Source organism: Anser anser (assembly GCF_964211835.1).
Source record: "Anser anser genome assembly, contig: HAP1_SCAFFOLD_84, whole genome shotgun sequence".
Lineage (NCBI taxonomy): Eukaryota > Metazoa > Chordata > Aves > Anseriformes > Anatidae > Anser > Anser anser.
In genome coordinates this window covers 73,831-86,055 of record NW_028153512.1, presented here as the reverse complement: position 1 = coordinate 86,055, position 12,225 = coordinate 73,831, and the positions used below count along the sequence as shown (strand labels likewise).

The 12,225-nt window shown below is 57.2% G+C and overlaps 1 protein-coding gene across 1 annotated transcript; it reads right to left on the bottom strand.

Annotated features, from left to right (window-relative positions):
• Nucleotides 1-1,454: 1,454 nt before the first annotated feature.
• On the bottom strand, nucleotides 1,455-3,391 carry LOC310892018 (uncharacterized protein; the record flags this gene model as incomplete). Its single annotated transcript, XM_083854206.1, has 3 exons — nucleotides 3,352-3,391; nucleotides 1,519-3,215; nucleotides 1,455-1,487 (listed from the first exon to the last, which is right to left on the bottom strand). Exons 2-3 carry the CDS (start codon nucleotides 2,995-2,997, stop codon nucleotides 1,455-1,457), a joined length of 1,512 nt encoding a protein of 503 aa, XP_083710332.1. The 5' UTR covers nucleotides 2,998-3,215; nucleotides 3,352-3,391.
• Nucleotides 3,392-12,225: the final 8,834 nt, after the last annotated feature.

Here is a 12,225-nt window from a genome sequence, read left to right as displayed (position 1 = left end):
TGACGTGCCAGGCCATCGAATCCACACAGTCCAATAAACTCGATTGTCCCTTTCCTCCCCCTGGCTGGAGGCAGGGCCCCTCTAGTCCTGGTCAGAATCTTCATTTCTGTGTTTAAAGGACTGCCTGCTGGAAGTTGGAGCAGCAAACCTTTCAGAGAACTCCTTTTTCCCAATTGTTTTCCTTTGCAATTCACGTACCCGTGCCTCTAGGGTCGCAGTAGATTTTCCATCCCATTTTCTCATGTCCTCTCCATGGTCACGTAGGTAAAACCACAGGGTGGCGCGGTGTGTGTGCCCACCATATTGTCTTCCTTGCATAGATGAACGTTTACCCCTAATAGCTGAGACACTGGTTTGTACAGGTGGGGAGGAAAATAAACTCTCTTTAAGTTGGTGGATCTCTTCAGAAAGTTTCTCCAAGGTATTCTCTTTTAGCTGGTGGACACTAGTTCGTTCAGGTGAAGGGGAAGATAATCTTTCTTCAAGTTGGTGGATCTTTTCAGAAAGTTTCTCCAAAGCATTCTCTTTTAGCTGGTGGACACTGGTTCGTTCAGGTGAAGGGGAAGATAATCTTTCTTCAAGTTGGTGGATCTTTTCAGAAAGTTTCTCCAAAGCATTCTCTTTTAGCTGGTGGACACTGGTTCGTTCAGGTGAAGGGGAAGATAATCTTTCTTCAAGTTGGTGGATCTTTTCAGAAAGTTTCTCTAAAGCATTCTCTTTTAGCTGGTGGACACTGGTTCGTTCAGGTGGAGGGGAAGATAAATTCTCTTTAAGTTGGTGGACCTCTTCAGAGAGTTTCTCCACAGCTGAGACACAGGCCTTTAGGGAAGAGGAGAGATTTCCTTCGTACTGCCGGAGTATTTTAGTCACTTCATTCACTGTGGGATTCTCCTCCGTTTTCCAGGCTAGTATTGCCAATGAGTTGGCATATGATGATGGGGCACTCCGTACAAACTTCCGCCACATGGGTGGTGTACACTGGACTGCATCTGGATCTGTGGATGTTTGTGCGTCATCTAGGTCCTTATAAATTACTTCCCGTACGGCCAATTCCCTCAGGTACTGAATTCCCTTCTCCATGGTGGTCCATTTGCTTGGTAAACATACAAGTTCTTCCTTGAAGAGATACCTTTCCTTCACAGCTGACAGGAGACGCCTCCAGAGGCTGCGAGATTGTGCTCCATCTCCAATTGCTTTGTCAATGCATGCGTCCCTAGCAAGGGATCCCAGCCGCCTGGCTTCCTTGCCCTCCAATTCCACATAATTGGCTCCCGTGTCCCAGCACCGGAGCAGCCAGGTGACAAGCTGCTCGCCTATACAGCGACCAAAATCTTTTCGCACATCTCGTAGCTCACGCTGGTATAGAGTCCGGGTAATTACTGTTGATTTTCCGACATCCTCATCCTCATCTTCAGTCTCCTGCACCTTTGATGGCTGGTATGGAGTCCGGGTAGTTACTGTTGATTTTTCGCCATCCTCATCCTCATCTTCAGTCTCCTGCACCTTTGATGGCCCAGCCTCGTCTTCACTTCGCCCAGACTTAGCAGAAGACTGTCTGCGTTTTAAACGACCTGAGCCTCTATACCATTTTTTCACCTTGTCTACAGGGGCAACTTGCACTGCTACAGCTCGTTTCTCTGACCCAGCCACAGGGTCTGCCACAGGGGTTGGAATACCCTCTGCGGGGTCAACTTGCACTGCTACAGCTCGTTTCTCTGACCCAGACACAGGGTCTGCCACAGGGCTTGGAATACACTCTGCGGGGTCAACTTGCACTGCTACAGCTCGTTTCTCTGACCCAGACACAGGGTCTGCCACAGGGGTTGGGATACCCTCTGCGGGGTCAACTTGCACTGCTACAGCTCGTTTCTCTGACCCAGCCACAGGAGTGGGAGCAGCTGCACGAGCTGGGGCAGCTGCAGGAGCTGGAGCGGCTGCAGGGGCTGGAGCTGGAGCGGCTGCAGGAGCTGGAGCTGGAGCGGCTGCAGGAGCCGGAACGGCTGCAGGAGCTGGAGCTGGAGCAGCTGCAGGAGCTGGAGCGGCTGCAGGAGCTGGAGCTGGAGTAGCTGCAGGAGCTGGAGCTGGAGCGGCTGCAGGAGCTGGAGCGGCTGCAGGAGCTGGAACTGGAACGGCTGCAGGAGCTGGAGCTGGAGTAGCTGCAGGAGCTGGAACTGGAGCGGCTGCAGGAGCTGGAGCGGCTGCAGGAGCTGGAGCTGGAGTAGCTGCAGGAGCTGGAGCTAGGTTGCTAATAACATCAATTGCAGCTCGATAGGCACAAGCCAGACCCCAGCACGCTACAGTGATTTGTGTCACTTTGGAACTGCCAGAGTCATGACACCTTTTTTTCAAGCATTCTGCCAGCTTTTTAGGATTTTGCAGTTGTTCAGGGGTGAATGTCCAAAACACTGGAGGTGACCACTGCTCTAGAAACCTGCCCATATCCTCCCACACTCCCTGCCACTCGCAACTATCCCGCCTCAAGACAGATCTCCGGATGAGATTCCTAAGTAGTTGTTTAACCCTCCACAAAATCTGAAGCGCATTCAGGAGACATAACAACAAGAGCAGGCTGGTCTGAGTATCCCAAGGATATTCAACATCTCGGAGAACCACCGTAACTAACTCGGGGGATAAGAGGGTGGTGGTGAAGGAGAAAGGGAGAGTGAACAGGTAGGGAAACATGTCTTCCCCTGTCCCCTTCACAGATTGGCTCCCTAACGAAAACAGGCAATAGGTGTAATTGCTAATAGTTTCCGAGATATGGGTTCCCAAGTATAGAGTCGACGTCAGTGCTGAGTACAAATACCAGGTTAAAGTCGTGACCAGATATTTCATCATTTCATAAGCCATTGTTACACCGCACAGTACCATAACAATCTTAAACCAGGGCCCGGAAAGGATAAACAGTGCAACAGGGAGCACATTCAGAAAGTAACGCACCATAAAACTCAATTTGGAATACAGGTACAGCAGACTGGAGATTAAGGCAATCAACATCGTGACTAGCAACTATTAAGCAGGTCCAATACTTATACCAATTTTAGTTTAACACACTCTGGTCAGATTTGTCGATATCTCAACCCTTCGGGCCCCACGTTGGGCGCCAAAAAGACTGTTGTGGTTTAACCCGGCTGGCAGCTAAACACCACACAGCCGTTCGCTCACCCTCCCCCCTCCCTCTCTGGGATGGGGGGAGAGAAACGGGAAAGTGAAGCCTGTGAGTTGAGATAAAGACGGTTTATTAAGACAGGAAAATAATAATAACAATAATAATAATAATAGTGATAATGGTAATAGTATTAACAATAATAATGTGTAAGAAAACAAGTGATGCACAATGCAATTGCTCACCACCCGCTGACCGATGCCCAGCCTATTCCCGAGCAGCCGCCCCCCCACCCCGGCCAGCCACCCCTATATATTGTTTAGCATGACGTCAGATGGTATGGAATACCCCTTTGGCCAGTTTGGGTCAGCTGTCCTGGGTCTGTCCCCTCCCAGCTCCTGCTGCACCCCCAGCCTGCTCGCTGGCAGGACAGAGCGAGAAGCCGAAAAGTCCTTGGCCTGGTGTAAACACTGCTCTGCAACAATTAAAACATCAGCATGTTATCAGCGCTCTTCTCATCCTAATCCAAAACATAGCACCCTACCAGCTACTATGAGCTACTTAACTCTGTCCTAACTGGAACCAGGACAATCACTAGTGGTGCCAGTGCACTCTCTGGACTCACTGCACTGCATCCCCAGTGATGCCGGGGCACTCTCTGGACTCACTGCACTGCATCCCCAGTGGAGCCAGTGCCCTCTGTGTACTCCCTGCACTGCATCCCCAGTGGTGCCAGTGCACTCTCTGGACTCACGGCAGTGCACGCCCAGTGGTGCCAGTGCAATCTCTGGACTCACAGCACTGCATCCCCAGAGGTGCCAGTGCACTCTCTGGACTCACTGCACTGCATCCCCAGCGGTGCAAGTGCACTCTCTGGACTCACGGCAGTGCATCCCCAGTTGTGCCAGTGTACTCTCTGGACTCACGGCACTGCATCCCCAGTGGTGCCAGTACACTCTCTGGACTCACTGCACTGCATCCCCAGTGGTGCCAGGGTACTCTCTGGACTCACTGCACTGCATCCCCAGTGGTGCCAAGGCACTCTCTGGACTCACCGCACTGCATCCCCAGTGGTGCCAGTGCACTCTCTGGACTCACTGCAGTGCATCACTAGTGGTGCCACTGCACTCTCTGGACTCACTGCACTGCATCCCCAGTGGTGCCGGGGCACTCTCTGGATTCACTGCACTGCATCCCCAGTGGAGCCAGTGCCCTCTGTGGACTCACTGCACTGCATCCCCAGTGGTGCCAGTGCACTCTCTGGACTCACGGCACTGCATCCCCAGTGGTGCCAGTGCACTCTCTGGACTCACTGCACTGCATCCCACGTGGTGCCAGTGCACTCTCTGGACTCACTGCACTGCATCCCCAGTGGTGCCAGTGCACTCTCTGGACTCACTGCACTGCATCCACAGTGGTGCCAGGGCACTCTCTGGATTCACTGCACTGCATCCCCAGTGGTGCCAGTGACCTCTCTGGACTCAGTGCACTGCATCCCCAGTGGTGCCAGTGCACTCTGTGGACTCACTGCACTGCATCCCCAGTGGTTCCAGTGCACTCTCTGGACTCACCGGGGTGCATCCCCAGTGGGGCCAGTGCACTCTCTGGACTCACCGGGGTGCATCCCCGTTGGTGCCAGTGCAATATCTGGACTCACTGCACTGCATCCCCAGTGGTGCCAGTGACCTCTCTGGACTCACGGCACTGCATCCCCAGTGGTGCCAGTGCACTCTCTGGACTCACCGCACTGCATCCCCTGTGGTGCCAGTGCACTCTCTGGACTCACCGCACTGCATCCCCAGTGGTGCCAGTGCACTCTCTGGACTCACTGCACTGCATCCCCAGTGGTGCCAGTGCACTCTCTGGACTCACTGCACTGCACCCCCAGTGGTGCCAGTGCAATCTCTGGACTCAGTGCACTGCATTCACAGTGGTGCCAGTGCACTCTCTGGACTCACTGCACTGCATCCCCAGTGGTGCCAGTGCACACTCTGGACTCACGGCACTGCATCCCCAGTGGTGCCAGTGCACTCTCTGGACTCACCGCACTGCATCCCGAAACGTACCAATGCACTCTCTGGACTCACAGCACTGCATCCCCAGTGGTGCCAGTGCACTCTCTGGACTCACTGCACTGCATCCCCAGTGGTGCCACTGCACACTCTGGACTCACGGCACTGCATCCCCAGTGGTGCTAGTGCACTCTCTGGACCAACGGCACTGCATCACCAGTGGTGCCAGTGCACTCTCTGGACTCGCTGCACTGCATCCCCACTGTTGCCAGGGCACTCTCTGGACTCACTGCACTGCATCCCTAGTGGTGCCAGGGCACTCTCTGGACTCACTGCACTGCATCCCCAGTCGTGCCTGTGCACTCTCTGGACTCATTGCAGTGCATCCCCAGTGGTGCCAGTGCACTCTCTGGACTCACGGCACTGCATCCCCAGTGGTGCCAGTGCACTCTCTGCACTCACTGCACCGCATCCCACGTGGTGCCAGTGCACTCTCTGGACTCACTGCACTGCATCCCCAGTGGTGCCAGTGCACTCTCTGGACTCACTGCACTGCATCCCCAGTGGTGCCAGGGCATTCTCTGGACTCACTGCACTGCATCCCCAGTGGTGCCAGGGCACTCTCTGGACTCACTGCACTGCATCCCCAGTGGTGCCAGTGCACTCTCTGGACTCACTGCGCTGCATCCCCAGTGGTGCCAGTGCACTCTCTGGACTCACTGCACTGCATCCCCAGTGGTGACACTGCACTCTCTGGACTTTCCGGGGTGCATCCCCAGTGGTGGCAGTGCACTCTCTGGACTCACCGGGGTGCATCCCCAGTGGTGCCAGTGCACTATCTGGACTCACTGCACTGCATCCCCAGTGGTGCCAGTGCACTCTCTGGACTCACGGCAGTGCATCGCCAGTGGTGCCAGTGCACTCTCTGGACTCACCGCACTGCATCCCCAGTGGTGCCAGTGCACTCTCTGGACTCGCTGCACTGCATCCCCAGTGGTGCCAGTGCACTCTCTGGAATCACTGTACTGCACCCCCAGTGGTGCCAGGGCAATCTCTGCACTCAGTGCACTGCATTCCCAGTGGTGCCAGTGCACTCTCTGGACTCACTGCAGTGCATCCCCAGTGGTGCCAGTGCACACTCTGGACTCACGGCACTGCATCCCCAGTGGTGCCAGTGCACTCTCTGGACTCACCGCACTGCATCCCCAATCGTACCAATGCACTCTCTGGACTCACTGCACTGCATCCCCAGGGGTGCCAGTGACCTCTCTGGACTCAGTGCACTGCATTCCCAGTGGTGCCAGTGCACTCTCTGGACTCACCGGGGTGCATCCCCAGTGGTGCCAGTGCACTCTCTGGACTCACTGCACTGCATCCCCAGTGGTGCCAGTGCACTCTCTGGACTCACGGCACTGCATCCCCGGTGGTGCCAGTGCACTCTCTGGACTCACCGCACTGCATCCCCAGTGGTGCCAGTGCACTCTCTGGACTCACTGCACTGCATCCCCAGTGGTACGAGAGCACTCTCTGGACTAACTGCACTGCATCCCCAAAGGTGACAGTGCACTCTCTGGACTCACTGCACTGCATCCCCAGTGGTGCAAGTGCACTCTCTGGACTCACTGCACTGCATCCCCAGTGGTGCCAGTGCACTATCTTGAGTCACTGCAGTGCATCCCCAGTGGTGCCAGTGCAATCTCTGGTCTCACTGCAGTGCATCCCCAGTGGTGCCAGTGCACTCTCTGAACTCATTGCACTGCATCCCCAGTGGTGCCAGGGTACTCTCTGGACTCACTGCAGTGCATCCCCAGTGGTGCCAGTGCACTCTCTGGAATCACTGCAGTGCATCCCCAGTGGTACAAGTGCACTCTCTGGACTCACGGCAGTTCATCCCCAGTGGTGCCAGTGCACTCTCTGGACTCACTGCACTGCATCCCCAGTGGTGCCAGTGCACTCTCTGGACTCACTGCAGTGCATCCCCAATCGTACCAGTGCACTCTCTGGACTCACTCCAGTGCATCCCCAATGGTGCCAGTACACTCTCTGGACTCACTGCACTGCATCCCCAGTGGTGTCACTGCACTCTCTGGACTCACTGCACTGCATCCCCAGTAGTGCCGGGGCACTCTCTGGACTCACTGCACTGCATCCCCAGTGGTGCCAGTGCCCTCTGTGGACTCACTGCACTGCATCCCCAGTGGGGCCAGTGCACTCTCTGGACTCACTGCACTGCATCACCAGTGGTGCCAGCGCACTCTCTGGACTCACTGAACTGCATCCCCAGTGGTGCCAGTGCACTCTCTGGACTCACTGCACTGCATCCCCAGTGGTGCCAGTGCACTCTCTGAGCTCACTGCACTGCATCCCCAGTGGTGCCAGTGCACTCTCTTGACTAACCGGGGTGCATCCCCAGTGATGCCAGTGCACTCTCTGGACTCACTGCACTGCATCCCCTGTGGTACCAGTGCACTCTCTGGACTTGCCGGGGTGCATCCCCAGTGGTGCCAGTGCACTCTCTGGAGTCACCGGGGTGCATCCCCTGTGGAGCCAGTGCACTCTCTGGACTCACTGCACTGCATCCCCAGTGGTGCCAGTGCACTCTGTGGACTCACTGCAGTGCATTTCCAGTTGGTGCCAGTGCACTCTCTGGAGTCACCGGGGTGCATCCCCAGTGGTGCCAGTGCACTCTCTGGACTCACTGCAGTGCATCCCCAATCGTACCAGTGCACTCTCTGGACTCACTGCACTGCATCCCCAGTGGTGCCAGTGCACTCTCTTGAGTCACTGCAGTGCATCCCCAGTGGTGCCAGTGCACTCTCTGGACTCACTGCATTGCATCCCCAGTGGTGCCAGTGCACTCTCTGGACTCACTGCAGTGCATCCCCAATCGTACCAGTGCACTCTCTGGACTCACTGCACTGCATCCCCAGTGGTGCCACTGCAATCTCTGGTCTCACTGCAGTGCATCCCCAGTGGTGCCAGTGCACTCTCTGAACTCATTGCACTGCATCCCCAGTGGTGCCAGTGCACTCTCTGGACTCACTGCACTGCATCCCCAGTGGTGCCAGTGCCCTCTGTGGACTCACTGCACTGCATCCCCAGTGGTGCCAGTGCACTCTCTGGACTCACTGCACTGCATCCCCAGTGGTGACAGTGCACTCTCTGGACTTGCCGGGGTGCATCCCCAGTGGTGCCAGTGCACTCTCTGGACTCACCGGGGTGCATCCCCAGTGGTGCCAGTGCACTCTCTGGACTCACGGCACTGCATCCCCAGTGGTGCCAGTGCACACTCTGGACTCACTGCACTGCATCCCCAGTGGTGCCAGTGCACTCTCTGGACTCACCGCACTGCATCCCCAGTGGTGCCCGTGCACTCTCTGGACTCACTGCACTGCATCCCCAGTGGTGCCAGTGCACTCTCTGGACTCACTGCACTGCATCCCCTGTGGTGCCAGTGCACTCTCTGAGCTCACTGCACTGCATCCCCAGTGGTACGAGAGCACTCTCTGGACTCACTGAACTGCATCCCCAGTGGTGCAAGTGCACTCTCTGGACTCACTGCACTGCATCCCCAATGGTGCCAGTGAACTCTTTGGACTCACTGCACTGCATCCCCAGTGGTGCCAGTGCACTCTCTGGACTCACTGCACTGCATCCCCAGTGCTGCCAATGCACTCTCTGGACTCACGGCACTGCATCCCCAGTGGTACCAGTGCCCTCTGTGGACTCATTGCACTACATCCCCAGTGGGGCCAGTGCACTCTCTGGACTCACTGCACTGCATCCCCAGTGGTGCCAGTGCACTCTCTGGACTCACTGCAGTGCATCCCCAATCGTACCAGTGCACTCTCTGGACTCACTGCAGTGCATCCCCAGTGGTGCCAGTGCACTCTCTGGACTCACTGTACTGCATCCCCAATCGTACCAGTGCACTCTCTGGACTCACTGCACTGCATCCCCAGTAGTGCCACTGCACTCTCTGGCGTCACTGAACTGCATCCCCAGTGGTGCCAGTGCACTCTCTGGACTCACTGCACTGCATCCCCAGTGGTGCCAGTGCACTCTCTGGACTCACTGCACTGCATCCCCAGTGGTGCCAGTGCCCTCTGTGGACTCACTGCACTGCATCCCCAGTGGTGCCAGTGCACTCTCTGGACTCACTGCACTGCATCCCCAGTGGTGACAGTGCACTCTCTGGACTTGCCGGGGTGCATCCCCAGTGGTGCCAGTGCACTCTCTGGACTCACCGGGGTGCATCCCCAGTGGTGCCAGTGCACTCTCTGGACTCACCGGGGTGCATCCCCAGTGGTGCCAGTGCACTCTCTGGACTCACGGCACTGCATCCCCAGTGGTGCCAGTGCACACTCTGGACTCACTGCACTGCATCCCCAGTGGTGCCAGTGCACTCTCTGGACTCACCGCACTGCATCCCCAGTGGTGCCCGTGCACTCTCTGGACTCACTGCACTGCATCCCCAGTGGTGCCAGTGCACTCTCTGGACTCACTGCACTGCATCCCCTGTGGTGCCAGTGCACTCTCTGAGCTCACTGCACTGCATCCCCAGTGGTACGAGAGCACTCTCTGGACTCACTGCACTGCATCCCCAGTGGTGCAAGTGCACTCTCTGGACTCACTGCACTGCATCCCCAATGGTGCCAGTGAACTCTTTGGACTCACTGCACTGCATCCCCAGTGGTGCCAGTGCACTCTCTGGACTCACTGCACTGCATCCCCAGTGCTGCCAATGCACTCTCTGGACTCACGGCACTGCATCCCCAGTGGTACCAGTGCCCTCTGTGGACTCATTGCACTACATCCCCAGTGGGGCCAGTGCACTCTCAGCACTCACTGCACTGCATCCCCAGTGGTGCCAGTGCACTCTCTGGACTCACTGCAGTGCATCCCCAATCGTACCAGTGCACTCTCTGGACTCACTGCAGTGCATCCCCAGTGGTGCCAGTGCACTCTCTGGACTCACTGTACTGCATCCCCAATCGTACCAGTGCACTCTCTGGACTCACTGCACTGCATCCCCAGTAGTGCCACTGCACTCTCTGGAGTCACTGAACTGCATCCCCAGTGGTGCCAGTGCACTCTCTGGACTCACTGCACTGCATCCCCAGTGGTGCCAGTGCACTCTCTGGAAGCACGGCAGTGCATACCCAGTGATGCCAGTGCACTCTGTGGACTCACGGCACTGCATCCCCAGTGGTGCCAGTGCACTCTCTGGACTCACGGCAGTACATCCCCAGTGGTGCCAGTGTACTCTCTGGACTCACTGCGCTGCATCCCCAGTGGTGCCAGTGCACTCTCTGGACTCACTGCGCTGCATCCCTAGTGGTCCCAGTGCACTCTCTGGACTCACTGCACTGCATCCCCAGTGGTGACAGTGCATTCTCTGGACTCACTGCAGTGCATCGCCAGTGGTGCCAGTGCGCTCTCTGGACTCACTGCACTGCATCCCCAGTGGTGCCAGTGCCCTCTCTGGACTCACTGCACTGCATGCCCAGTGGTGCCAGTGCAGTCTCTGGACTCACTGCAGTGCATCCCCAGTGGTGCCAGTGCACTCTCTGGACTCACTACACTGCATCCCCAGTGGTGCCAGTGCACTCTCTGGACTCACTGCACTGCATCCCCAGTGGTGCCAGTGCACTCTCTGGACTCACTGCAGTGCATCCCCAGTGGTGCCAGTGCATTCTCTGGACTCACTGCAGTGCATCCCCAGTGGTGCCAGTGCACTCTCTGGACTCACGGCACTGCATCCCCAGTGGTGCCAGTGCACTCTCTGGACTCACGGCACTGCATCCCCAGTGGTGCCAGTGCACTCTCTGGACTCACGGCACTGCATCCCCAGTGGTGCCAGTGCACTCTCTGGACTCGCTGCGCTGCATCCCCAGTGGTGCCAGTGCACTCTGTGGACTCACTGCACTGCATCCCCAGTGGTGCCAGTGCACTCTCTGGACTCACTGCACTCCATCCCCAGTGGTGCCAGTGCGCTCTCTTGAGTCAATGCAGTGCATCCCCAGTGGTGCCAGTGCACTCCCTGGACTCACTGCATTGCATCCCAGGTGGTGCCAGTGCACTCTCTGGACTCCCTGCAGTGCATCCCCAATCGTTCCAGTGCATTCTCTGGACTCACTGCACTGCATCCCCAGTGGTACCAGTGCACTCTCTGGACTCACTGCAGTGCATCCCAAGTGGTGCCGGGGCACTCTCTGGACTCACTGCACTGCATCCCCAGTGGTGCCAGTGCACTCTCTGGACTCACTGCACGGCATCCCCAGTGGTGCCAGTGCACTCTCTGGACTCACGGCACTGCATCCCCGGTGGTGCCAGTGCACTCTCTGGACTTGCCGGGGTGCATCCCCAGTGGTGCCAGTGCACTCTCTGGACTCACCGGGGTGCATCCCCAGTGGTGCCAGTGCACTCTCTGGACTCACTGCACTTCATCCCCACTGGTGCCAGTGCACTCTCTGGACTCACTGCACTGCATCCCCAGTGGGGACAGTGCACTCTCTGGACTCACTGCACTGCATCCCCAATGGTGCCAGTGCACTCTTTGGACTCACTGCACTGCATCCCGAGTGGTGCCACTGCACTCTCTGGACTCACTGCACTGCATCCCCAGTGGTGCCAGTGCCCTCTGTGGAATCACTGCACTACATCCCCAGTGGGGCCAGTGCACTCCCTTGAGTCACTGCACTGCATCCCCAGTGGTGCCAGTGCACTCTCTGGACTCACTGCACTGCATCCCCAGTGGTGCCAGTGCCCTCTCTGGACTCACTGCTGTGCATCCCCAGTGGTGCCAGTGCACTCTCTGGACTCACCGCACTACATCCCCAGTGGTGCCAGTGCACTCTCTGGACTCACTGCAGTGCATCCCCAGTGGTTCCAGTGCACTCTCTGGACTCACTGCACTGCATCCCCAGTGGTGCAAGTGACCACTCTGGACTCACTGCACTGCATCCCCAGTGGTGACAGTGCACTCTCTGGACTCACTGCACTGCATCCCCAGTGGTGCCAGTGCACTCTCTGAGCTCACTGCACTGCATCCCCAGTGGTGCCAGTGCACTCTCTGGACTCACTGCACTGCATCCCCAGTGGTGC